This window comes from Balaenoptera acutorostrata, chromosome 6 (assembly GCF_949987535.1).
Source record: "Balaenoptera acutorostrata chromosome 6, mBalAcu1.1, whole genome shotgun sequence".
NCBI lineage: Eukaryota > Metazoa > Chordata > Mammalia > Artiodactyla > Balaenopteridae > Balaenoptera > Balaenoptera acutorostrata.
Genome location: NC_080069.1, coordinates 113,774,110 through 113,801,596, shown reverse-complemented (window position 1 = coordinate 113,801,596; position 27,487 = coordinate 113,774,110). Strand labels below are relative to the sequence as shown.

The 27,487-nt window shown below is 59.8% G+C and overlaps 1 protein-coding gene across 1 annotated transcript; it reads right to left on the bottom strand.

The window, feature by feature from the left end:
* Window positions 1-994: 994 nt before the first annotated feature.
* CRB2 (crumbs cell polarity complex component 2) lies at window positions 995-22,900 on the bottom strand. The gene is made up of 13 exons (XM_057548612.1): window positions 22,786-22,900; window positions 16,085-16,408; window positions 13,515-13,710; window positions 13,245-13,384; window positions 12,581-12,766; window positions 12,293-12,406; window positions 8,514-9,386; window positions 7,916-8,424; window positions 7,176-7,341; window positions 5,611-6,394; window positions 4,654-4,770; window positions 3,896-4,013; window positions 995-1,987 (listed from the first exon to the last, which is right to left on the bottom strand). Exons 1-13 carry the CDS (start codon window positions 22,886-22,888, stop codon window positions 1,763-1,765), a joined length of 3,855 nt encoding a protein of 1,284 aa, XP_057404595.1. The 5' UTR covers window positions 22,889-22,900; the 3' UTR covers window positions 995-1,762.
* Window positions 22,901-27,487: the final 4,587 nt, after the last annotated feature.

Here is a 27,487-nt window from a genome sequence, read left to right as displayed (position 1 = left end):
TGGGGCTAAGTTGTTACTACTAGATGTTTTCTCCCCCACTTTTCCAGGAGTCAGGGAGAAAGTTGGGGGAAAAGGTGGTCCCACCTCCTACAGGATTAGGACCAAGCAAGCCCCCTAACCTAGTGTTCAGGGCCCTTCCCATCCCGGTCTCAGCCCGCTCCCTTGCCTCCATCACCATGTCTCCACCTCACATTTGACTCCTGTGCCTCTGGAAGCTGGCTGAGACCCCCTAGGGGAGATGGGTAAAGTCCATCTCCAGTCGAGAAGTGGAAAGGGGTCTCCTGGCCTTGGCACAGGGGGCGCTGGCCTGGGAAATGGGAAAGACCAAAGGGCACATCTCCAGGTCAGGGACCGCGGGACTGAAGCTCAGAGGCCAGGCCCTCAGGCAAGTGCCCCTCAGAGATCAGAGATCCCAGTGTGATGGCATCACCACGGAAGGGACTGGAGGCAAAGCGGCCAGTTCTTCCCTTCATCTGTGTCTGTCCACAGGACCAGCCCCGACACAGAGACAGTGCCAACATTTGCTGAGCACCTGCCTCAGCAAACAACCCTGAGGGCTTCCTGCGAGTCCCTGCTCGAATCCTCCCAGCGGCCATTAGCGAGGTGACTGGTCTGCAGGTGAAAGAGCGGACTCGCCAGGCAGCCTGGAGAGGAGAGCGCTGATGCCGGAGGGGCTGGAGAACCACAAGGTGGGCAGGGAGGGTTGCTCCTCTGTCCTCATCGCCCTCTGGCCTCCTTGCTACCCCCTCAGGGAGGTCCCTTCCCCGCTCTCCCTCTCCCTTCCTGACACCTTGGGATGACCTGGGCAGCCCTCACAGCGGACTGGACTTTAACGAATTCCAGAGCGCCTTCCCCACTGTTGCCCTGCCCATCCTCACAGCAGCCCCGTGAGGTAGGCAAGAGCTGCTTTCCCCATTCTGTAAGTGACAGGCCTGCAGGAGGAAGGCTGCAGTGACCCAGACCCTCCCTCCCCCCCCACCCCGCCCTAGGCTCCTGCAGGTCTGCCCCTCAGTCTGCATCCCAGCGGGTGCCTGGCTGCCAGAGGGCAGAGACAGACCTGCCTCAGGGAGCATTTGTTTGGGGAGCCAGGAGCTCACACATTACCCTCTGGCTCATGCCCCCCACCCCACTGATTTCCAGCTGCCTCCAGGGCCGGGGCAGCCTCTGGAGGTGGGAGAAGTTGCCGGAGCTGGGGCTTTGGTCCTTGGGCAAGCCCTGGCCTGGCCTCCAGGAGAACTCATGGCCCTGGGCTGCCCCTGCCCCGGGGCTGAGAAGGTGGTCTCCACTGCCCAGCTGCCCCTCCGTGGGGTCACCTGCACCCACTACACAGTCACGTGCACAAACAGCAAAGACGTGGACATGCCCATGAGCCCCATCCGTAACACTCACACTGGTATCTGCAGACCAACAGTCCCAGGTACAAACACACATGCGCACGCGCACACTCACACACACTCCTGAACACACTGTGTGCACCCACAGGTGCTCCTCCCGGCACAGCCGTGTGCCTGCCAAGGCAAGACCGGGCGGCTGGATGGAGAATGTCCACAACCTCGCCAGGCCTCTCTGCTTCCCTGAGCGCGCCCCTTCCCCTCGGTCCAGGACGGGGCAGGGGCTCCCAGCAAAGGGGACACTTCCCCGGCAGGTATCCTGGGCCCTGCAGCAGCTCCGCAAGGCCCGGAAGGCTCCCGGAAGTGGCCTCCTTGGGTCTCCAGGTAGAAGCTGAGGACCTCACAGGTGCGGGAGCCACAGCCAGGTGGGCCTAGATGAGTCTCTCCTCAGGTGGCACCTTGAGGACACTGTCCATCTCCAGCCGGGCTCCGGCCACCTCCTGCTGGCTCGGGCTGTAGGTGCCCTCTGACTGGCGGCGCTTTCTGGCCGCCAGGATCCCTGAGAGGAGGCCCAAGAGGAGGAGGAGGAGGCAGGCGCAGGCCGCAGGCACCGCCACCTCCAGCAGCGGGAACGGCAGCGGCAGCGATAGGCCCTTCTGGAAGAGATGCAGTAACACGCCTAAGACCATGGAGGCGGGGAGACCCCCCAGTTCCCTCAGAGGACAGGAAAAAAGCATCGCTGGGCGGAGGCTTCCCTGGGAGGTAGTGAGAGACCTGGCCCCAGAGGTATGCAAGCAAGTGCCTGGGAGCCACCTATTGGAGGCATCGCTAGGGGATTCCTGTACAACAAAAGGGTTCTGGCTAGGAGGAGAGAAAACACATTTATTGAATGCCTACTAGGAGCTCAGCACCGTGTGTGGGATTTCATGTAAACCTTACAATGATCTGATGAAGCGGGAGCGAGGACACCCCCTTTCTTCCGTGAGGACAGGAATCTTTGGTTTATTTTGTTTACCCGTGTATCCCACAATGCACAGCAGAGCCTGCTCAGTCGGCACTCGATAAATATTAGAGGAGAAAACAGGGGCTTTGCCCAGATCCTCCCAGACACATGACTAGTGGGTGTCAAGCCAGGACTGGCACTGCCCTCCATCCGCCCCCAACGCCATGCCCATGCCCAGCTCACACCACCATTCTTCAGTCTCAAATTCCAGCCAAAGGTCCTTCCTTCAACTGGCCAAGGTGGGCCTCAGTGCCCAGCCCTGCCACCCTGCCTCTCTCAATAAACACCCAATCTGAAGTGATGGGACTTGATCCCTCCTGAACCCAAAGGGCAGTCTGGGTTTTTAAGTGTCTGTGGAGACCATGCTCAACCCCCAAGTGGGAGGCATCTCAGGCAGTAGCAGGAGAGGCTCCCCAGCCAGGGGGCCCGTGCAGGGCATGAGCTGCAGCAGGCTGACCTGGCTGCTGGCAAGCTCAGAATCCACCAGGGCGGGCCCCCACCCCCAGGAGACTCAGACCAGGCTCTGGGGGCCCAGGAAACCACATCTCTGTCTCGTCACAGACACTGGGATGCCCCCATCAAAGATTCTACAGACCTGGAGTTCTGAAGCTCCAGGATCACAGATTTCCAGGGGGCAGAGGCCCAGGGCCTCAGATTCACCGGCCCTCCCTCTGTCCCATGAGACTTCTCAGCCCACTGTGACCTGGGTCCCAAGTCTCAGCCCCCAGCCCTGAAGAAGGTGCCCAAGACTGTAGAGAAAAATTCATCCCAGCCCTGAATGGGCCCTCCCCAGGCTCCGGCCCTGGGCACTTCAGGAGGAGCTGTAAAGCCATTTCCTCCCTAGGAGGAGGGTGGCGGTGGGGGGGGGGGGGGCGGGGGGAGCCAGAGGCTGTAAAGTTCAACTTGAAAGGAAACATTCCCCAGAAGCAGAGAGATTTGGGGTTTATGACCCAGGCGCCAGAAACCTGTGGAGATCAAGGCTCCTCCCCAGGCTTCATCCCTCGCTGCTGTGCCCACTCTGGGCTCACTTCCCGCTGGGTCTGCAGAGTCTGTTCTGCCCCTTAGTGGGGAGGGGGCCAGAGGGAGGTTCAAGCTCAAGCTTCCTGCTGGCCCCCATCTATTCGGACCCCTCCTCAGCTGAGCCTCCCTGGGGTCAGGGGCTGCCTTCACGGCAGCCAAGCCTTCCCAAGCCTTCTCTGGCTCAGAATCCCGGGCTCCCCACATCTTCCTACTCTAGAATCCTGGCTCAGAAACCACCAGAGCTTACAGGCTCTCGTATTCACCAACGTAAATCCCAGAATTCCAAGATCCTGTGGGCCCTGAATCCTGGCCCAGATCAGACTTGGCAAAGCCCAGCTGTTTCACTGCAGCCCCCAGAGGGATGTTGGGGGCCCCTCCTGTGTGGGCGTGTGGAAGCGGCCTGAGTCTCCTTTCCCTGCTCCTCCCCACCCCGTGACAGGGTTGGCCCAGGAACAGCTCCACAGGTGCTGTATACGCTCCCCCGTAACATCATCTCACTAAAGTCCAAAACAGGGCACCCACCCCCTCGGGCATCACTCACCACCACTTCGCAGAACTGGCCTGAGAAGCTTGCACTGCAGATACATTCATATACCCCACCAGCTGTCCGGCAGGTGCCGCCATTCAAGCAAGGGTTGGCTTCACAGGGGATCTGACACCTGGGAGGCAGGGACAAGGGTGGGGCTGAGAAAGCTGCTCCCTCCCAGGCTGCCTCTTGATCCCCCAGCTCCTTTACTTCCTCAAACCCGCCCCCACCCCCTACACACACAGGCATCAGAGCTCATTCATCCACTGTCCCCAGCACTGTCCCTACCTGGCTGGGCCCTGCCAGGTGACTGAAGCTGAATGTGATCTCCATCACCTACCATGCCCCTTCACCCCAGCATTCATGACAGAATGACTGTCACTCCATCAGAAGCACAGGGGGAGCCTGTGTAAAGGCACCTGCCCAGGGATGCTGACTCTGTCTGGAGTCGGCCCAGAACCTGCATTTTTACAGTCTCCCCAGGTGGAGGAGTGGGAGGTGGGCTGAGCACGGAGCTCTAAGAAACACCACCAGGCAACTACTTCCCAGCAGGTGTCTGCATAACAGAGGATGGTCTTGGAAGCCCCAGAGGGAAAGAATTCAAGCAAGAGAGGTACACTGTCGGGCACTGGGACCACAGTGAGGGCTGAGAAGGTGAGCAAGGATCCATACCCCACTTCACCTGGCCCGGCTGGAGGGGATCCAGAGGCCCGCCCTGCCCGACTCTCCACACTCAGCAGCCCACCTCCCAGGCCCCTGGACCCCAGACCCACCTCTGGCCAGCAAAGCTCTCCTGGCAGCTGCAGTTGGCACCCTGGGGCCCACGCTCACACGGGCCACCACTGAGGCAGGTGACATTCAGGCTGCACTCCTCTGGCAGGACAGGCAAGCTGAGGAGAAAGCACAGAGGCTGGCCTAGGGACAGGACACCTAGGACCTGGCCCCACCCCCACGCCCGTGGGTCACTCAGGTGACCTGAGCCTCTGCATTGTCATCCAAGGAATTCAGAGCCACCTCCCGGAGACCCTGCCGTCAGTCATGGAAGCTGTTTGTAGGGTGGAAGGGGTGGGATAATAGGGCTGCCACTCTGCGACTCCAGCCCCACCCCCAACAAGGTGTACAACATCGGGCTGAACCCTTCGAGGCTGAGTCCTCCGCGGAGGTGATGAAACGTAAGTAGTCTCCCGCGGCAAGAGCAGGCTCCTAGACATAGAGCTTGGGCCTGACATTCTTTGCGTAGAGAGGGGGATTCAGGCCTCTGCCAGATACCACTCCGTAAGCTTGGCTCCAAAAGGAGTGGGGAGTCATAGCCAGACTGAGTAAGGGAAGCGGCCAAGACTCGGACCATCTCTGCCTGCCCCTGTCCCACGGGACTGACAAAGGAGGGTATCCGTGGTGGGCAGCTCGGCGAAAGAGCCTCTAGGTTTTCTTCCGACACTAGCTCGGGGTTCCCCCACCCCGACTCCCAGACGACAGCGTTGTTTATCTCAAATTCAAATTTACCCGGGTGTCCTGTATTTTTTCTGGCAACTCTAGGGGGCTGTTGTTTCCAAGTTACAGATAACAGCGCGGTGGCTCAGCGAAGGGACGTGGCTGGCCCACGGAACCCGGGCATCCGCACCCGGGCTTCCGGACTAGTCTGCCCCACCCACCGCCCCCGGGGTCCCCACCCCTGCCCCGTAACCGCCGGACCCCTCGGACCCAGGCCGCCCCCGACTGGCCGTGCGCACCGGCAGCGCGGGCCCGCGAAGCCAGGCGGGCAGCGGCACTCGAAGCGGCCGTCTGGGCGCGCGTGGCAGCGGCCGCGGGCACAGGGCGCTGAACGACACGGGTCGGCGCGGGCCTCGCAGCGCGGACCCTCCCAGCCCAGGCCGCAGGCGCAGGCGAAGGCGTCGAAGAGGTCGCGGCAGACGCCGCCGTGCAGGCAGGGCGAAGGGACACACACGGGCGCACCGCGGCAGCCGAGTCGCGGAACCGGCGCGCCGGGCCAGGCCGAGAAGGGCTCCCGGGAGCCGGGGGCTGCGTCGGGCCGCGGGCCTGCCAGGGGCAGCGGGAGGCCGCCGAGCGCCACGCGGCCCAGGCAGCCCGTGAAGTTCTCGGCCAGCAGGACGCGCGCGCCGCCCGGGCCGCGCAGGAAGTCCAGGTCGCCGGCCAGGCCGCGCAGCGCCACGGGTGTCGCCGCGCCGTCCAGCCACAGCAGCCAGCGCGACGCGGAGGCCGCGGGGCGCTCCATGGTCAGGCGCACGCGGTGCCAGGCGCCGTCGGCCACGCGCGGCCCGGGCGCCGGCAGCACCGCGCCGGGCAGGCCGGGGCCACTGCGCACGCCGGCCGCCAGCGAGCCGTTGCGCACGGCCAGCCAGACGGTGTCGGGGGTGTCCGCGGCGCGCAGCAGCCCGGCCTCGGGGTCGCGCGTGCGGAAGGCCAGAGAGAGGCCGCTGAGCGCGCGCTCGGATGACGCGTTGTGCCCGCTGAATTCCGCTGGGGGTCCCTCGCGGAACGTGGCCTCAGCCACACCTGCAGGGAGAGAGAGCGTCGGAGGACGGCCTATCGGCACCCAGCCCAGCCCAAGCACACCTGGGTGATGCAGGTACCAGCCCGCCGCCCCCGCTCCCCGCACCCCCGCGGTCTGGGGGCGGGGGCACACACATCCACCTATCATCTAATCCCAGGAACTGTTCCCCCCACCTCATAACTCTCTACCTCCGAAGAACCAGCTCTGGGCTGGGGAGACCTACCCTACTGTGCCCACCCTGCCCTCCAGGTCACAGACCAGGCAATAATAACACCTTGGAAAATCTGCCTCCTTCTCTCCTTAGTGAAGTGGCCCTGTGTCATCACTGTGGCTCACTCTTCACTGCAATCATTTTAATATTATAACACAGTCATCTTTTAAAACTGCTGACCATGGCCTTCTCCTGCTGGTCCTCCCATGGCTCCCCGTTGCCCTTGGCAAAAAGTCCCAAGCTGCCTGGCCTAGCATTCAAGGACCCTAGCAACGCTGATACCTCTACTTGTGTTTCAGTTCTTATATACCTCATGCCTTTGCACATGCTTTGCCCCCTTCCTGAAATGTCCTTCCCTGTGCCCGGTCAGAGTCTTATTTGCCCTTGAAAACCTAGCAAGTGCTCTCTTCCTCCAAAAAGCCTGTCCTTCTGGATGCAGTGGCCCAACCACACTGGGCTGGGGCTGTTGGCATCCTGGTCCACTGTCTCCGAATCCTGAAAGCAGGGGTGGGACCTAACCCAGCTTGGGTGTCCAGCACCCAGCATGTGGGCTGTCCAGGACAGGCACTCACAGACAAAGCCATCAGGGACCTCCTCACAGGTGGCAGGCGGGAGACAGGGCTGGCCAGGACACCACAGCTGCTGGGCACACGTGGGCCCAGTGAAGTTAGCAGGGCAGGCGCAATGGAAGTCATTCCAGGAGACAAGGCAAGTCCCACCATTGAGACAGGGCTGAGGCTGCAGGAGAATCAGGGCAGGGACTGGCTCAGGCCTGGGGCTAGCATCGCCCCACCATAACCATCCTTGCAGTGGTTCTTCATTGAGCACCTCGTATAGATACATTACCTCCTCACAAACAAATAGAAAAGTAACTAGCATTCCCATTTTACAGATGAGGAAACTGAGGCTCAGAAAGGAGAAACCACTTGCTGAATCACCTAGCCAGTAAATAGAGGAGCCAGAGTTCACACCCAGGCTATTCCAATCCTAGAGCTGGTGCTTTGTTCATGAACTTGGGTGTCCCTGTGCCCCAAGCAACTCCCGCAGAAAGGCTTGGGCAGCCCTCCGCCTGGGTCAGGGTGTTTGTCTCAGATTAGGACTGAGAGGGGAGGTATGGGGACTACCATAGGGCAAGAGCAGTTGGCCAGAGAGGAGATGAAAGTGAACCCTGCTCTGTCTCTCTCCAGCACTGGGACCTTGGGCGGGCGCTCCACCTCCTGGTGCTGACCTGACCAGTAGAAGGACATGCTAACCCCCAGCGAAGCAGGGTGGATCCCAGAAAAAGGACCCACCCTTTCCCCCTGGCACTCACACTGCACGTGTCCTCGGAGACACAGCCCATGGTGAGGTTCCAGGACTGCCTGCTGCCCGGCATACTGGGCAGGCTGGAGTTCTCCAGCAGCGGTGGAAAGAAGGGGAGGTGGAGGCTGTTGAGTCGCAGGTCCTGAATGCAGCCTCGGAAGGGCCCACCCCAGGGCTGGGCGTCAGCAGGGAGGAGCCTCCCGCCCACGTGCACCTGCTGCCCCAAGCCCTGCAGCTGATCAGGCCCAAAGCTGAGCGTCACCAGGTGGCGGAGCCCATCATCCCAGCGCCCAGGAAGCACCAGGGCAGGACTGCCCAGCACCTCAGCCCGGATCTGGCCCTCGCGCAGGAACACTGTCAGGCCAGCTACTGAATCGTTGGCAAGTTGGAGCAGAAGGCCAGCACGTTCCCGGGTGCGGAGGAGGAAGGACATGGTGAGGTTGGGGCCTGGCAGCTGGTCGAGCAGGAAGGAGGCAGAGCTCAGGGTGCCCCCCAAGCCAAAGGTGGCAGCAGGAGCCTCTGCAGGGAGAGAGGGTGCTGGGCATGAGGCCTGTGGGCTGGGGGCAGGCACAGCCCCTGCCCTGGGGCCCACCTGGCTCGTTCCTCACCATCAGCACATGTGGGACCGCTATAGGGCCGGGGGCAGTCACAACGGAAGTGAGTCCACAGGTCCACGCAGACCCCTGCGTGGGCACAAGGCGGAGGCTGACACTGCTCCTGGCGCCCGCAGCCCAGGAGGACATTCTCGCCGAGATCCTCGGGCAGCAGGAGGTGCCCGTCCACGTGCACGTCCTGGAGGCAGCCCGTAAAGGCCACGCCACCCAGCTGCATGGAGCAGAACCCAGCAGGCTTCGGGGCCGGGGAAGCCGTAGGAGGCAGGGCCACAGGACTGGAGGCCACACAGAGGTGGGCAGGGCAGCCCTCGTGCCAGAGCCGCATCTCCAGGACCCCAAGGCGGAGCATCACCTCCACTTGGTGCCAGTGGCCGTCATTGAGGGGCAGATCCAGCAGCCTCAGGATGCACACATTGTTGCCGTGGCTCCAGAGTGTGGCCTGAAGCGTGGCCTCCACCAGTGCCAGCTCCAAGCTGCCCTGAGTATCAGAGAGAGTGGCCAAGGCACCAGCAGGTATCGTAGTACGAAACCTCAGTGCCAGACTCAGGGAGCCACCAGCTGGCACCGAAGCCTGCACAGGGTTCCCAGCCACAACGGAGAAGGTGGTATTCTGGCCACAAAAAGGTCCATGGGTACCAGGTGGGCAGCGGCAAGCATAACTGTGGACCCCTGACTGGAAGGTGGGGATGCAGGTGGCAGCCAGCGGACAAGTGTGGCCCTGGCAGCCAGTGAGCTGCACGGAACAGTCACGTCCACCCCAGGCCTCTGGGCACCAACAGATGTAGCCCGCCACGGTGTCTTCGCAGGTCCCGCCATGGAGGCAGGGCTCCGACAGGCATTCGTCCACATCTTCCTGACATGTCAGGCCTTCAGGAGAGACCAGGCCAAGGCTCAGCACCCAAGGCCAGAACCACAGTCTTGACCCAGAGCTTAGCTGCCTCTTGGGATGGGGACCTCAGTATCTATCAACCAAACCCATTCCCAATTTCCAAAGGATTTCTCAAGGTCCCCTGAAGTCCCCAGAGGCTGGAATCCAAGGTACTCCTTCCTTTACCATATCTTGTGAGTCGATTCAATCCTCTAAATACTCTCCAATGCCCCCTTTCCTCCCACCTCACCTCCCCTGCCTCACCAGCTCTCCAGGCCATAGTCTAGTGTCCTCTAGTTCACCAGCCTCCATCATCCATCTCTACAAGTAGCCAGAGATCTCTTTCTAAAGCATCACCTGGCCAGGTTCCTCCGCTACTTAAGGTCCGATCACTCACCCTGGCATTCGAGATTCCTCGTGGCCTGGGTCCTACCAGGAGTTCATATCTCAACCCTGCTCCCTGCAAACCTTGAGCTGCCTGTTCCTCCAAACATTTCCTGGGAAGTCCTGCCTCTGGGGCTTTGCCCATGTTGCTCTCTCTGGAATGCCTCGTTCTCCCTAACCCTGCCTTTCAAACTCCGACTCATCCAGCAAAGCCCAAATTCAAATGGCCAGTACCCTAGGAGGCTTTCTCTGACTCCCAACTCCAAGCTGCTGTGTCACTCCCAACTCCTTGCCCACTCCCAGGCACAGCTCCCCAGAACCCAGTATTGAAAATATCTGTTCACTCAGCTGAGATCTCCTCCAGGGGCCTGGATATGTCACTGGTGCCCAGCAAAGGACTTGGCATGCCCTTTGTGGCAGAGAGATGAAATGGAGGAGGGAGTGGGGATGGATGTATGCATCTGTGGCACTCGAGTAGCCCCTGGTTCTAACCCCCAACCCCCGTCCCTCTGCCCTAGGGCCCTGGCACTGGCTGTGAGGTCACCCTCCCCTCCAGGGGCTCCCATGCCAGGTGCTCTGGCCCCAGCGTGGGTCAAGAGGCCACAGCCCAACCCCTGCTCAGCCAGAGCCTCCACAAAACCACTGAGGCCAGCCCTGCCCGCGGAACCCAGCCAGGGGAACCCAAGCCCAGAGAAGCCGCCAGGATTTGAATCCTGGCCCCAGTCAGCCCACAAACACCACCGCCTCCTTCTGGGGACGGCCGGTCCCACCTCCCCCTGCCCAAGGCCCCAGCCCTGCATACCTGCCAGGAGCCACGACACCCCCAGGAAGGTCCGCAGAGCCCGCAGCCCCATTGCATTTCCCCACAGACAGGCTGAGAGTGGTGGGCAGGCACCAAGGCTGGGGAGCAGAGCTCCCCGCCTGGCCAGCCGCCTCCTTCAGAGCTGGCTCAGGAATGCCAGGCACTGGCCTCCCCCACGCCCAGCACAACCCCAAGGGAGGATGGGGGCGGACCAGCCCCACAGCCGGGGTTCCCCCTCCTGGTCTTTGACCTCAGAGGTCTGACCTCCCTCTCACCCATCAGCTGAGCTCAGCTTGGGGAGGAGCTGGGCTCCCGCTAACACTGTCGAACCTGGGGGGATGACATGCTCTCTCTAAAGCCTCTATGGCTTCATCTGTAAGATGGGGATTTAGAACCCTACCTCGTGGGGCTTTGGTGAGGAGGAAAACAATGCAGAGAACACTCTTCAGATGCAGGGCATGCTGCAGTGGGCCCACTGTGTGCCAGGCACCCACGAGGCCACTGTTTCTGGGGCAGGACTCAAGGAACCTCAGCCCATGGGGGCAGGAGATGGGTTTTCAGGGTGCCCAGAGGTTTTGGCCACCCAGAAGTGGGATGCTGAACCCCCAGCACATTTGGGGGGTGAGAGTGGAAGGGACGGTGGTGATCACCACCTCCTTCCCCCAGGCAGGGGAGCCTGTGCCCAGGAGCCGTGCCAGGGAGAGGAGGCAGCTTGTCGGAGCAGGAATGCGGGCGGGTGTGGGGGAAGCGTCACAGGCATTCCAGAGGGGGCAGGGACACTCCCTGCTGTGTGAGGAGTTCCTCAGGTTCATCAGTATCCGCAGGGAAGGGTGTCTGTGTGTCTCCGCATCCTCTGTACCCAAGGCAGGGAGAGGCTTTCTGCAGGCCCAGCTCCTGCCCAACATGCCACAGCTCTCCAAAGGTCAAGCTCATCCTTCTCCAGACACTGCCCACAGCTTTCCGTAACAGCCCCCGCCGTCCACCACACTCCCCGCACCTCCACCACACACACCCCCACCACACTCCCCCCACCTCCACAAGACACACTCCCTCCACCACACACCCAACCACACACACCACCCCACCTCCACCACACACACCCCTACCGTTTTTACCTCCTCTGTCCTGGCCGAACTGCCCTGTCCTCCCTGCAGGCCCCTCGGCCTCTGCCCAGCCCTTTGATGTCAGGTGTCTAGGGCTCTCTCTGCCCAACACTCCACACTTTCTCCTGGATAACCTTGGCTGCCTGAGACTCCAGCTGCCAGGACCCCCAGTCTCAGGCACCTCTCCTGGGCCACACACCCCAGATCACCAGCCCCCACCCAGGCTCCTCCCTGTAGGTGCTCCACAGACACTCAGACTCAGTATGGACAAGGCTGAACTCACCATCCTCTACCCAGTGTCACCCAGGGCAGAAACTCGGCTGGCATCCCTGCCACCTCCCACTCACACCTGGAAAAACCCTCAGGGCCTGTAGCGTGCCCCTCATAAATATTTCTCAACCTCCACTACAGAATGTTTTCCCTCCACTCCCACCTCCAAAGCCCAGGTCCCAGCTCAGCCCTCTTACCTGTCGCCTGGGCCACCACACCCACCTCCTCCCTAATGTCCTTGACCCCATCAATCCAGCCTCCACACATCAGCCAGAAGGAACCTTCTTGCCCCAGGTCCACCAACTCTGACCTTGCCCTGCCCCAGTGCCCACCGCACCCCAGGCACCTGTGTAGCCATCTGAACAGTGGCACTGGAAGCCATTGGGCAGGTCCTGGCAGAGGCCTCCACTGAGGCATGGCCGTGAGGCACACTCGTCCACGTCCACACCGCAGTCGTCCCCTGCAAGAAGCCCAGCTGTGGTTCCCACAGCTCCCTCAGAGCCAGACTGGAACTGGAAAGGGCCCATTTTATAGCTAGGGAGACTGAGGCCAGAGAGAGGTGCTTGAACCCAGCTTCGGCATCCCTCCCGTGCATCTGGACACTACAGACCTGCTTCCCTGGAAGGGGGCTCACCCTCAAAGCCCGGAGGGCAGCGGCACAGGAAGCCAGCGGCATGGCGGAAGCTGAAGGCACCTGGGAAGGCGGCCTGGATGCCCCCATAGAGGGATGGGTCGGAGCGCTGCAGGCACTGGCCCCCGTGCTGACAGGGGCCCACTGCACATTCATCCTCATCCACCTCGCACCGCTCGCCGCTGTAGCCTGGGGACACACACAGGTGGGCGTCAGGTCACAGGGGGTCACCAAGCAGCACCCCTCCACTGCTGCCAGGCCAGCCCAGGGCCAGGCGGGGACAACAGCTCAGAATATGGTCACGGATATTCCAAGGGAGGGACACGCGGAGGGGGTAGGAGTGACCAGTGCAGCCTTCACCAGCATCAGCATCATGTTGCTATTATTACTAGTATTACTGAACACTCTGCACGTGCGGGGCCCTGTACCGAGGCTTGATGGGCGCTACACCTTTACTCTCCTCAGAACAGCCCAGGAGCAGGTGCTGTGATTAGCCCTGTTTAGCAGATCAGGAAACTGAGGCTTAGAGAAGTTGCAGTCACAGGCACACTCAGGGTGTGTGCACACCGCCAGGTTGTCCCAGGGCAGTCCTCCTCGGCCTGCGCCCCGGCCCCGCTGGGCGTGCGAGCGCGCACGCGCACACGCTCTCGCGCACGCGCACACACACCTGGCCAGCAGAGGCAGCGGAAGTTCCCGAGGCCCTCGAGGCAGGACGCGTTGTGCGCGCAGGGCGCCGACGCGCACTCCAGCACCTCCTGCTCGCAGCGCGCGCCCTCGTAGCCCGTGTCCGCGCAGTCGCACCGGAACCTACAGGGGGGCGCGCGACCGGAGCTGAGCACGCGCCCGAACCTCCAGCTCCCTCTGTCTCCATCGCGCCCCTCACCCCGCCGCCCACCGCGCAGCCTCCCCGTTTGAGGGCACCCGGCCGCCCGCTCACCCGTTGACCAGGTCGTGGCATACGCCCCCGTGCACGCACGGCTGGCTCTGGCACTCGTCCAGGTCCAGCTGGCAGCTGGCGCCCCCGAAGCCCGGCGCGCACACGCAGCGGTAGGAGCCCAAGCCATCCAGGCACGAGCCCCCGTGCAGGCAGGGCGCCGAGGCACACTCGTCCACCTCCGCCTCGCAGGTCACGCCTGGACAGGGCCCGAGACAGACAGAGAGATGGCCTCCCGGAGGGAGAGCGAATGAGGCCGAGCCAGGCTGACCCGAAACCTGCTCCAGACAGTGACCAGAAGCGGAACGTCAGGATCCAGAGAGAATCCGTTGTTCCAGTCATCCAGAGCAGGTGTTTCTTGCGCCAGCAATAACAATGGGGTTGAAACAACACAGACATCCCTGCCCCCTTGAGCTCATACCAGTCTAGCCCAGGAGATGGGGACTAGGTCAATATTACATAAATGAGGACTGATTTTTACTTTTGATAAGCTCAACAGTGGGTACATGCTAGATCCTGTGACAGCAAGAGGCAGGGTCTTAGCCTGGGAATTGAGAGTCAGGGAAGGCTTCTTGGAAGAAGAGACTTGAAGGATGAGGGGGCATTCGCTAGACTAGGATAGGGGGCTGTGTGAGCAGTTGGATTCCAGAGAGACTGTAGGTCTCTCCAGAGAGACTATTGGTGAAGACCTGCTTGGGGCAGGGGCCTGATGCCCTAGGGCAGGGGCGCATGGAGGGTCGGGAGCAAAGGGGAGAGTGAAGGAGGTGGGGCAGGAGTGGGGAGTGTCAGGCCTTGGGGGCCAAGTAACACAATCCGAGCTTATCCTAGAAGTTTTAAGCAGCTGATATATAGTCCTCTCTACACTTCGCTCTGCTGGCTTTTTGTGGAGGGTGTAAGGAGGGACCCCAGCAAGGAGGGGCATACCCCGTGGGAGATGCTGGACCAAGGTAGCCAACTCCTTCAGGCTTTCCCTGCACTGTCTTGCTTTTAAAACTGCAAGTCCTGTGTCTTGGGAACCCTCTCAGTCCTGGATAAAACCAAGACGGTTGGGAGGCTCTCAGGGGAGGGGCTGTGGAGATGAAGGGAGATGGAGGATCTCAGGGTTTGGAAATGTACTGCCCGAGCTCATCGTGGAGCCCGCTTGTCATTGTACACTCCAGTGGCCCTGCCTCTGCCCCTCCAAGTGGGATTGGTTGTGGGGGGCTGGGGACCCAGCTGGCTCCAGCTGGAACCTTCCCCCCTTCCTGGCTCAGTGAGCACAAAACAGGGCCCCTCCTTCCTGTGACCCAGCCCCACTCCCACCCTCTGTGCCAGGGGGAGCCAGGCCCAGGCCGCCTGGAATCCCAACCTCCCCCGCCTGGCTGGGAAGGGAAGGAGGAGGAAATGAATCACAGCGGACGCTGCCCCCACTCACATCCACAACTCACCCAGAAAGCATTACCCAAAGTGTCTGAGCACCACACATCTGGGCGCGCAAACACCTGCTGGCACCCACACACAGACTTTCCCACAAATGCATTCAGGGATCCCAGACACCCGTGGATACTGGCAGACACAGAGGCCTTTACATGACCTACTCACACATCCACAACTAATCTATCCAGACACCTGAACTCTCAAATGATGAGAAAGGTACATGGAACCCATTTCCAAAGTTCATTTTCATCTGTGTGCTGAGATCCATCTCTCCACTGTATGCCCTGTCTCCCGGAGCCCAGCCCCCAAGTCTGTACCCCTTACTCTGAGGCGACCTCAGACTGCCCTCCGCCCTCAGAGAGAGTCATCTGCATTCAGGGTTGAATAGAACCCGGAGTGTCCACACTGCAGGCTCCCAGCTGCCCTAGACCTAGCCTCGCTCCCAGACCTGTCCCTAGCTGTGCCCTCCTTCCCGACTTCCAGGCAGTTGCTCCAGGATGCTCTCGCCGTGGAGGGTGGATGGGACTGGGACGGGGCCATACTCTGGAGGAGGGAACTGTCCCCCTCAAGACAGCAGAGATCCCTGGGGATACATCTACGTTACAGTTTGAGCAAGACCACCAGTGTCTCTATACAGGAATTCTGGGGGCTCCCGCCCCCAGGGGAGAGGGTCCACATGACAACCTGAACCATAGCGGGGTGTCGTGCTCCAGAACCATCAGACGAGCCACCAGAGGATGTCTGTGCTACAGCCTGACGGGTCTGGAGTGAGTCGATGCTAGAAGCACTGTCTAGATGTGTCCTCATTAAAGCCAAGCCAGGCATATCTGCACTCTAGTCCCAGAGATGCCTGAGGGGTGTCTCCACTACCAGCACCACCTGAACCCTACAAGAGACTGAAATAACATTTGTCCAGTGTCTGTAGTGTGCCAGGCACCGTGCCAGCGCTCACTCATCACACTCTCATCCAGAGCTGCCAGGTTAGTCCGAGAAGCATTAATTCCGCAGCGTGACCAAGAGTGGGTACACCCTAGAGCTGCCAGGATGCCTGGGGGTGTCTCTCCACTAAGGTCAAAGCTGAATTCGTGATTTGACAACTCTGAGTCGCTGATGGGGTCGACATTACACACGCCTCCGGGAACAGCTGGGGCCATTACCTGCATAGCCGAGGGGGCAGTGGCACTCGTAGCGATCGGCCAGGTTGTGGCAGGTGGCCCCGTGGTGGCAGGGCCGGGACGCACACTCATCGATGTCCAGCTCACAGCGTGGGCCCTGGAATCCAGGCACACAGTAGCAGCGGAAGCCACTGGGGTCTGGACCCTGGGGTACACACAGAGCGCCGTGGTGGCATGGCTGACTGGCACAGCCCCGGGGCTCCAGGGGCCCACAGGTATAGCCACCATTCTCTGTAGCCTGGCACTCGGTCCCTGGAGCACATGGGTCTGAGGCACAGGCACCCAGGGGGTCCGAAGGCGCCGTTCCTGTAGAGAAAGGAAACTGGCTGGGCAGGGTGGACAGGGGCTACCAGGACACTCCCCTCCCCACACCCAGGCCCATCCCCCGATCCCAGAGTCAGTAAAGCAGGAGGATGGAGGGAGTGCCAGGGGGTCTACACACCAGGTCCCAGCAGGCTGCACGCATCTGCACCCAGAACTGGGAATGGTTTCGGGGGTGCCTCCATAGCAGGGAAATAGGATGCCTGGCTCCCGGGCAGGATTAGTGAGCAGACGCCCACTAACCCTGTGAGCTTTGCACTCCACTGTGTCAGTGCATCCCCGCAGCGCCCCTTGGAAGCAGGCCCTGTCAGGCCCATTTTACAAGAGAGCGGATCCAGGCTCCGGAGTGAAAGTGAGGACTCTTGCCTGAGGTCACAGAGCAAGTTAGTGCTGGCTTAGCCCTCAGGGTCTGTCCCTGTGCTCCAGCCCCACCTGGGGAGGGCATCCCCGGCCTGCTCCCTCCCAGGAGGGCGTCTCCTCCCACTGCCCACTCCACTGCTCCTGCTGGGGGTCTGGGAACTCCATCCCTGCGTGAAACTGGAGATGGAGGACTTCAAAGGCCCCTCTCCCCCCTCCACCCCTCCTCCCCTCCTGGCCCTGCCGGCCTGGGAACTTCTCAGAGGATCCCTGGCCCTCACTGTATCTACCGCCATCAGCAAGTGTGAGCGGCCAGACTGGCCGAGGTCACAGGGTTCAGGGCAGGTATTGAGACGAGCTGACTGAACTCCCAGCTCCAGCCACTGCGACATCTCCACAAGGCAGAGCTCCCTCAGTTAGAGGGTCACCTCCTGATCTGGAGCCCGCCTCCGTCCCACCCTCCCTTCCTAAGAGCCTGTCAGTGTCATGCCGGTGTAAGAACTTTTGAAGCTTTGAAGTCAAACAGCCCTGGGTTCAAATCTCCACTCGGCCAACAAGCTATGAGACCTTGGGCAAGTCATTTGTTCCCCAATCTGAAGAGGGTTGATAATAGTACGTGCCTCGTAGGATATGGAAGGATTGAAAGCCTCAGGGACGGCAGTCAAGTGCCCACTCGGGGTAGGAACTCAGTAAGTGATGGAGGAACGGGAGCCGCCCGCAAGAAGGAGGCACCTCGGATGGACCTGGAGCTCCGAGAGGCGCCCCTCCCCCACCCAGGTTGTCATCCAGACACTAACCAGGCCCCAGAACAGCTTCGAGCCCTGTGCCTCCCCTCCCCCAACCAGCGAAGACCCCCAGATAAGGCTCGACAGCCTCTCAGGCGTCATCCACATTCCACCAGGCGGGGCTGTCCACCAGCCAGCCCCCACCCTTGCCAGCCAGGGCCAAGCAGGATGGGGGACAGGGAGACAGAGGTACCAACCAGCTGATGGACCCAGGGAGAGAGCCCAGCTGTCAGCCCCACCGCCCAGCTCCCAAAGCACCTGATACAGCTCAACATGGGCTCGCTCTCCAAGATTCTCACCAAGATGGGGTAGGGGCAAGCACCCACCCAGGGCCAGGTGTGTGGCAAGGGGGACAGAGGGTCTGAAACACTGTCAGGCCAAGATGACCTTCTAGGGCTCGGGGTTCCACAGACCCTCTCTGCCCACAGCTCCCCTCCCCCAAGCCTGGTCTCATCAGTGAGGGCAGGGGCCATCTGGGCCTCTCTGAGGGGCTTATGGGCAGCTTGTCTTTCTTCTTCCCACCCTGAGCCATGGTGGCAGATCAGTATAGAGCCTGGCCCTCCAGGGCTAAATAGTCTGATGGGGGTGGGAAGATGGTCTGATTGGGAGGGGGAGAGGCTCTGATGGGGGTGAGTGGATCAGGGTTCCTTGGGAAAGGACACAGGTTTGGGCATCAGACCCGGCTTGTACCTGGGGTGTGAACAGTGCCCACCTTGTGAGTGTTGTGAAGAGCCACTGAGGGGACGTGAGAGAAGCCCTGGCACCAGCGAGCCTTCAGTGAGGGCTCTGGCCATTGCAGTCAGGGTCCCTGGACCCAGCACACTCAGGAGGAGCAGTAGAGTGGTCACAGCTCCCACTTGAAGGGCCCTGGCTGTTGGGGCCTATGCCAACAGGCCCTTCGTTTAATCTCGGCAAGCGCCACCCCTCATCTGTGTGACCCAAGGGACTCCACCCCAATCTGGAGCTTTGCCCCTGATTCAGAGCAGGCTGAGGAGGCAGCACCTGGGGGGACAGGGGAAGGTGCTTCATCACTGTGGGAACAGGTGGGCCATGACCCTATATGACGGAGCCCCAGGAGACAGAGCCCAGCCCCACTGGAGGAAGGAGTTCCTGCAGGCAGAGAGGGAGGGAGCTGTCTGTGCTAGGAGGCCTGCGGTGGTGCCAGAAGGTTGCATGTGAGGCACAGCCATCTCTCTTGTGTAATCTCTGTCTTCACAGTTACCTTAGGGGGTGGATAGTGCTATCATTCATTTTTTACAGTTGAGGAAAGTGAGGCTCAGAGATAAGCGACTTCACAGTTCCCTAGGAGGGGGCTGGCGTCCAAACCCAGGTCTCACTGCTTCAGAGCCTCCACTCTGGGGGTTCCAGAATCACCCCAGGGCCTATATAAAGAATACGGATTCCTGGGCCCCACTCCAGACCCAGAGATGCAGAACTCTTGGGCCTGGGGCCCAAGAATCTGCATTGCAACATGCTCCTTGGGGACTCCTTTGCACATTGAGGCCTGGGAACGAGCACTGACGTTGGGCTCTCTGCCTCCAGGGAGTGAGCCCAGGAGGCCTGGCTAGCCCAGGGCTGAGGGGAGGAGAGGTGAGGATGGCGGGACAGAGAAGGGGCCTTCCCAGCCTGGCTGGAGGGGCGTGGCCTGTTGCCAGGGTGACGAGGGGCCTGTGCTTATCTTTACAAATCCCTCCTGACCTCTCAGGCTGCCTGGGACGACCTGGCGGGGGAAGGATTAACGGACACCCGCCCCTCCCCTTGGACCTGCTGCCCTGCCCTGGGAAGGCCCAGAACCCACCTCCGGGAAGAGAATTTTCTTCATGGAAAGGACAAGATTATAATAACAGGAACCATTTCGTGAGTGCACGTGTAGCTGTGCTACACATCTTGCATCTATTATTACATTATTGTGTTTGATTCAAACTGGAAAAGGTGGAAAGAAAGAAAGTAAGAAAACTGTTTCTCTAACTCAGAGAGGTTGATAAACTTGCCCAGGATCATTCCTCAAAAAACTAAGAAGCAGATCATTTCCAGACTTCTGTGAAGTCCACATCTCCCAATGCATGTGAAATTCCCACTTTGCAAACTCTAAATTGCCACCCATGTTTTGTCATTTTAGAGCATTCTAGCCCAGCCTCCCCCAGGCACTGAAGGAGTCTCGGAAGGCTTGCCTGAGAGTGAAGGTTCCAATATCAGCCTGGGCAGAGCAGGCAGTCTTCCCTGTCTATCCAGAACCCAGCTGCTAGCAATTGCACGGTGCTTCAGGCTTCACTCAGTGCCTAGTTATTCCTACTTTATTTGCACTTGTAACAGGCCTAATGAGAACTGCCAACGACTAATGAGAAGTGTTTGCTGAGGGTGGGTTTTGTACAGCTTCTCATCTTGACAAGGCAAAAAAGAGAATATATCTGAGAAGCCACCCAAGATCCCATAAGATGTGCTTCTGACATAGGGAAAAAACTGCCCATCTAATAGCACGAGGCCCCAAGGGTAGGACTGAATAACAGTGCAGCGCAGCTGAGGCAGAGCCATCGGGAAAGAGCTAAATGCCTCTAACAGGGCAGGAGAGTTTGGAATAGTCTTTTACAAAAATGTTTATCACCTGAGGTTAAAAGACATAATTTTGATAATCCCCACAACAGCTGTCACGGATCCACTGCCTACCCTTTGCCTGGCGTTGGCAAATTCCAGTGTTTCCAGACCATGGCCTCAGAGGGCTGGGGCCATGGAGGAACTTCCTGGAACGGTCTCCATGAGACCGGGCAGATGGGTTCCCAAGCCTGCCACCCCAGCAGGCCACTTTTAACTATTAGTGGCTTCCGGCTCCTTTCTAAAATTTCCTTTGAAACGGGATTCCATGCCAAACCTAAGTTGGAGAACTGCTGCATTTTCTTATCGGATTCTTGTAGCAGCCCTCAGAGTGAGCTGGTTTGCCCCCTTTAGACAGAAGCACAGAGAGATGTGACTTTACATAGAATAGTCCCATAGGCGCCTGTGAAATCCTGGCCCTGCCACACACAAGCTGTGACTCTGGGCAAGTTACTAACCCTCTCTGGGCCTCGCTTTCCTCCTCTGTAAGCTGGGGGTATCAGAGTCGACTTCATAGGGCTGTTGTGAGAATTAAATTCGATCATGTTAGTCCAGAAGCAGCACGTACAGGCTGATGGTATTATTTATTCACTTGCCAACAGATCTTTACTTGGGGCAAACACTGACTATCCAACAAATCCTGACGTTAGAGCATTTGTGTGTGGCTCCCTGCTCCCTGCCTCTGTCCTGCAAGCCCCCACCCAGCTCTGGCTGGAGGAGGGGCCAGACTTGGGGGCTGGACTTGCCGCCCCTTTGTCAGCTGGGCTCCCTGGTGTGCAGGCAGCCGGGAAGGATGTGAGAGCCCGATGTGCCCCATTGTGCTCCAAGATGCTTGGCGCTCTCCTAGCAACCAGCCGGGCCTTTGTGGCAGAGTAGGCCCAGGAGGGAGGGGCCCCGCTCAGGGCCTGGCAGGGGTGGGCAGCAGAGCCAGGGGCCCAGGGCATCCAGAACCCCCATCCCCTCTGGAATGGAAATTACTTTTCAAGTGACATCATCCCTGGCCCCTCTCCTCCTGGCAGTCAGGCCTTGGGTCCTGGCATCCAGAAATGTTCATGCCCATAGCACTGCACCCCAGCTTTCGGGGATCCCCAGGGAGGGGGCTCCCTGTGCCGAAATTGCAGGGGGAAAGGCTGGTCCTGGGATCCCAGCAGGGCTGCGTACGGGTGAGGGTGTATATCAGCGTCCACTCCCTTCTGTAGCATCCATCTACTTAGTGTTCACTCTGCCACAAGGTTCATGTGAAGGTACATCTGAGTGAGTGCACACCTGTGTGCAGGCATGTGTCACATACAGGTAGGTGTGTGTGCTCGAGTGCATGTGTGGTGGATCTACACATGCCTCTGTGTGCCCTTGTACATGCCACACCACTGTGCTGGTGTGGGGGCAGTGCATGTGTGTGTGTGCAGGTGCATTTGTGCGATCTGTGCATGCACGTGCCTGTGTGTGTGCGCGCTGTACGGTAGGGGACAGACCAGGATTTCGTGCCCCTTGTGCAGAGAGCAGGCCCCCAGCTCCTCTTCAATTTGCCTCAGGGGCCCATCTTGTAAGCCCCCATCCTTCCCTGAGCCTCAGTTTCCTCCCTTGCAAAACAGGGGCCTTGTCCTCTGCAAGGGCCCTGCGGAGTGGAGAGGAGACGAAGGTTTTGTGAGCCGGGCCCTGTGAGAGGCTGAGGAAGGCCCCAGGGAGGGGCCTGGGGGGGGTTGGACCCACATCCTGGGACTCTGAGGAGGTGGGAGCTCCCCCGCTGCAGCGGAGCCCAGGCCACCCTCCTGCACAGGACTTCCCAGGCCTGGCCCCGTAGCTATAGTGACCAAGACAAAGCATCCCCAGACCCCCCAGGAAGAATTCCAGGCCGGCGCACACGTGAATCCACTTGGACAAAAGCAAAAACCTCTTGGTGAACGGTGTCTGGCTTCACGAAGCCCTTTCAGCTTGATCTGGGAACGCTGGGGGGCGGGGAGGGGGCAGCAGTGGACACACGTGTTCCCAGATGCCCAGCCACTCCCCAGGGACGCCAGAGCACCCCCAGCCCCGCAGTGCAGACAGGGCAATCACCAAATGGAGGGGATGCAGGCAGAAGCCCTGGGTCTCCTTCCCTCTTCTCCACCCCAATCCACTGGGCTGGGGTCTGCTGCCCCCACCCGCCATGTCCGCATGTCGAGAGCAAGGACACAGTTCAACCCACTCAGTAACTTGCACCCCGCAACTCGCGCTGGGATATAGCTCACCACACGCACAGAGCCTCAGACACAACTCCTGGCTCACGCGGGACAGCTGCCCCGCCTCACAGCTTAGACGCACCCACAGCCCCCAGCCCATAACCTGCGCACAACTCACATGAGAGCCCCCAGACTCGGGCCTCACAGGGCAGAACACCCCAGCCCAACACCCCTCCTTTACAGGGTACAGCACCCCTCCAAGACACACGGCCCACCCGTTACCCGGACCCCGGCCGGTGGCGATCCCCCCACGAAGTCCCCCGTGACCACGCGAGCTCCAGCGGCCCCCACCTGCGCACCCCCCTGCACCCTGCAGTCGGGCCTGGCACCCACACGGACACCCCACGGCCTGGGGTGCTGCTTTGTGGACAGACCCAGCCCTGGGTCCCCCAAGGCTCGACCCCCAACTCACCGGACGGGAGGGCGAGGGCAGACCCCCCAAGCAGCAGCAGCAGCAGCAGCAGGAGAGGGGCTGGGGGCCTGGGGTCCCGGGTCCCAGGCCGGGCCAGCGCCATGGCAGCGCTTTGCTCGGCGGCTGTGGGAACGGGCGGCCTGACTGTCTCCACACCCCCGTCTCCCTCCAACCAGCACTAATGCCGTGGACAGAGGCCCGGCCCCTCCCGCCGGCCCCTCCCCCCTCCTCCCCCTCCCCTGCCCTCCCTGGCGGCTCCACCTTGAGTAGGGTCTAGAGGAGGGGTCTGACCCACCCCGCTCCCCAAGCCCAGGGCTCCAGACTCCAGAGGAGGCCTCGGGGGCCCCCATGGGTCTGACCTTGTCCAAGGGCCCACCCTTCTCTCCCTCTCGACCTCCCCCCCCTTCTCCTCCCACCTCTCAGGTCCTGCTGCCTCAGCCTCCTCAGAGACATTTCTGTTCTGGGGGCTGTTCTTCTCACCAGATGATACCAGCTACTCCCAAGTCCTCAGTGATCCCACCCTGCCCACCCCCATCTTCTCTTAGCCCGGGCCTCCCTCCCCAGCCCAGCCCGAGCTCCCCTCCTGACCTCCTCTCTGCTGGAAGCCCCAGCCCCTCCTACTCAGCTTGTTCCTCCCAGCCTGCTCCCTCCCAGGGCTGCCCACCTGACAGGCATCCCGCCTCCCCCCGACCCTTCCAGCACCCCCTGCAGCTGACGCCTCCCTCTCCACTCCCCACGTTCAATCCACCACAGCTCCTGGCCGCTCCTTCTCCTCCATGTCCCTCGGTCCCACCCCACCTCTTCACTCCCATGGGCCCCACAGTGCCACACACAGCCCCTCTCACCTCTGCCCTCAGGATGAGGCCCCTGGCTCCCCCGACCCTCACCATCCCTTCAACCGCCAAACTGAGTCTTTTCTATTTCTCCCCTTTGGCCTAGATCTTCCGCCTTTGCTGTTTACAACTCCAAAAACCTCATAACGATCCAAGGCAGCCCATTCTACAGAACTGGAGCTCTAACTAAGCAGCGAGCTTTCCCTCTCCACTGGCTGGGAAGTCCTTCTTGTTGTCTAACCTTACAGTCTCCTGCTGCACTTGATGTTTGCTTGCTCCAGGCTGGAGAGGGGAATGTTGTTTGGGTGGAGAGGAGGAGTTCTTGCGGGGACCTGGACCCAGGAATCTAGGTCATCTCAAAGGCACTACAACATCAAAAAACAGCCCATTCTTCCACTGCCCTCAGCTCCAGGGAAAGGAGAATCCCCTTGCTGAAAGGACTTCCTGAAATGAGCAACTAGCCCCTGCCAACTCATTCCTGTTTGGCCCAATTCAGTGACCATGGACTCAGGCCACCCAGGCCGTATGCTGGGCTCTGGATGTGTCCCTGACACCTCGAGGGCACAGTCTGGAGAGACAGAACTGAGTAAATTGATGGAGCTCCAGGCTGAGCTCGAGGGATGGGCAATGGCCCGTGGAAGTTCCAGGAAGGGAAGAGTGGGCGTCACACAGGGCATAGGCAAGGCAGCGGTGCTGGTTCTCCAGTGCTGGGGAAGTGCTCAGAGAGGACACCAAAGGCCTGGGTGGAGCCCTTGTCCTCATCCCTGCTCCATCTCCACCCTCCAGTCTTGGTCCTCTGGGGTAGGAGTTGCTCCTTGGTTTCTGGAGCTCCCTGCACTCCCAAATCACCTTTAATTCCCGGCCTCTCACATATACCAGGAGCCCCTCCCGCTCCACGTGGCGGCCCCTCTCCACTCTGTTGGGAAAAGCACAGTGTCGTCAGCCGAATAGATCCAGGTTTGAACTCAGCTCCACCACTGACTAGGGAGTGACCCCAGCACGTGAATCCCTTTTCTGGGCCTCACTTTCCTCATCTGTAACATGGGGGTGATAATGAGTTGAAGCAGCAGTGCAAGTTCTCTTTATTCTGCTTCTCAGAGATCCAGGCAGCCCCAAGCAGAGAACAGGAGGACCACGAGGCTCCCACAGCCCCCTGGGTCTCTGGATACACAGACACAAACACCCACGTTTTTACAAGGAGCTCCGAGGTCAGAAGGGCGCCTGAGCTCTCATTCCAAGCCCCGCCCCCTGCCCCCTGCCCGGGTCCTGCAGCCGCCACGCGCCACCTTGTGGCCAGAACTGGGAGTGTCCTGCGAGGTCTGTGGGGCACCCTGGCGAGCGATGAGGACGCTGAGGGAGGGATGCGGGAACTAAACTGCACCCGCAGAAGGAAGCGGGTGAGCGGGAAGGAGGGGCCCGGGAGGCAGATGGGCGGCAGGCAGGACTGAGGTTAGACAGGGCCGATCATCCTGACGCACTTCCCGTCCTGGATCTGGAGAAGAGACAGTAAGAGTGGGCCAGCCCCTCTGAGAAGATGGTCCCTCAGGAGAGTCCACTTTCCCCGTCCTCCCGACCTGGGGGTGGGACTGAGGAAGGGGAAAGGAAGCCAACATAATCTCATCTTACCTCCTCAACGACACTGCAAGGTCAGCATTGACCCCATTTTACAGATGAGGAAACTGAGGTTGGGGGAGGTGAGATTGGCCTCTCAGGGTCCCATAGCTAATCAGTGCAGGGGCGGGATTTGAACTGGGGGCTGCCCAATGCCACCCCTTTTCCCTCCCCAACCTCTGACTGTAGGTTGACTAACTGTGCTCCATTCAACTCAGGAATTATTTGCTGCCTGCTCCCTGGTCAAGGGCACCCAGTCCTGGGGCAGGTGCCCACCAGCCTTATGGAGATGTGACAGTAAAGTTTAGTGGTTTGGTAATGCCTGCTTTGGCATCAGGCCCCTTGATTTGAATCCTGATTCTTCCCTGTGCCCTTAGGCAAGGTTTTGTTCGTCTGTCTTTACTTTTCTGAACCTTAGTTTCCCCATCTGTAAATTGGGGTAATACCAGTATCAACCTCAGAGTTCTGTGATGAGTGGGCTGCTGCCCGCAGGGCCCAGGTGGGGGAGGGGATGGTGACGCGGGGCTGCTTCCCACTCAGGAGAGGCCTCCAGACTCTTCCAAGGTGACCTCTGCCCTGGATGCCCCCACCAGGGTCCTGCATCTCCCTTCTCAGGGGCTGTGTGATTATTCTGTCTGTCGCCCACTCCCCACCCAGATCCACCCTCCTCCCTCTCTGCCCTGCTGATCCCCTGGCCTTCCTCACGGCTCCCTTCCCCACCCCCCACCCCCCCCACCCCCCACCCCCCCCCCAGACCTGCACTGGGTGCACCGCTGACTACAGGGGAGGCCCCTCTGCTGCTTCAGCTCTCACTGCTCAGGTAATGCTGTTCTCTCTGTGGCCAGCTGCGGGGCCACCTTCAGCCCTGACCTGACCGGGTCTCTCCAAAGCCTTCCCCACTGTCATCCACTCCCTCCTTCTGGGAATCCTCTCCCCTGGCTTCCCTCCTACCTGCCTGGCTGTTCCTTGCTCCCTTTCCCCCCAGAATGTTGGGGTGTGTCCAGGTCTGCTCCCAGCCCCCTGCCCTTCTCAAACGACCCTCCCCGGGTGAACTTCCTGACCAACCCAGCTCTTTCACGAGCCCTCTACCTGTGGTTCTTAACCCTGTTTCAACTCCCCCTTGGTAACAAATATCTTGTATCACTCCTTATTACCCTGAAATGAAATGACGTGCATATGCATACAATTCCCCAACAGAAAACGATCCCAATGCCCGGACTGAAATATCAGAGCGAGCCATTGTAGGCTAGCGGTGAAGTGCACAGACACTGGTTCAAATCCTGGCTTCTCTACTTCCCAGCTGTGTGACCTTAGGTAAGTTACTTAACTTCTCTGTGCTCAGTTAGCTCCCCAGTCAAAAAGGTTTTTTTTTTCTCTATGCAGCACTTTACTGCATAGAGTTGTTATCAGGATTAAATGAGTAATTATTCATGAAGCATTTAGAACAGTGCCTGGCGTATGTTACAAGCTGAATGAGTGTTGGTTAAATTTAAGATGATAGGTCTTTCAAGTTGTAAATACTCTTATTGACTACACTAGAAGACATGATAAAATAATGAGAAGCTTGCACCTATTCATAGAACCCCCCTGAATGCAACAGCCCCAAATGCAGACCTATGCAGAGTGATGTATTGCCAACTCAAATACCACAAGCACTGTTGAAATTAAGTAGGTAATTTTCCCAAATGGTGGCAACTCTGGGTAAGGTTCTGAACAAAATAAAGAGCAATCTTCCTTCAATTTACATGGAAATTGTATTTCTGGCAAATTCAGTGTATGTTAAAGCTCAGAGCATTCATGCAAAAGTGCTCTTATTTCTATGCAAGCCAGACCTGGGTTCTGGGCTCAGACACAAGTGTTTTTCCTTCATGTGAATGTCTGGCAGGACATTCAAAAGTCAAAAGGCACGTGGAACTTCCTCCATGGTGTGGAATGTCCTGCACGTTGCAGGGCAGCCAGCATCCAGGGCCCACCCACTAAATGCCAGTGGGGCCCCCAGTCATCATGAAAACTGAATGCACCCTCACAAATTCCCAAAACAGCGCCCAGGAGGCTCCTGGGTTCTACACCAACTGCCAGAGGGACTTTTCCAAATCCCAGACTGTCGACTCCCAGTTACCCTCAGGCCAAGTCCAAATTCCTGAACCTGATGCCCAGATCCTCATGCAGCTGCCGGCTTACCTCCACAGATGCGGCCCCATGCCACCAGCATACCACCCATGCCACCCTACACCCAGCTGTGCCGTGTCCCCAGCCCC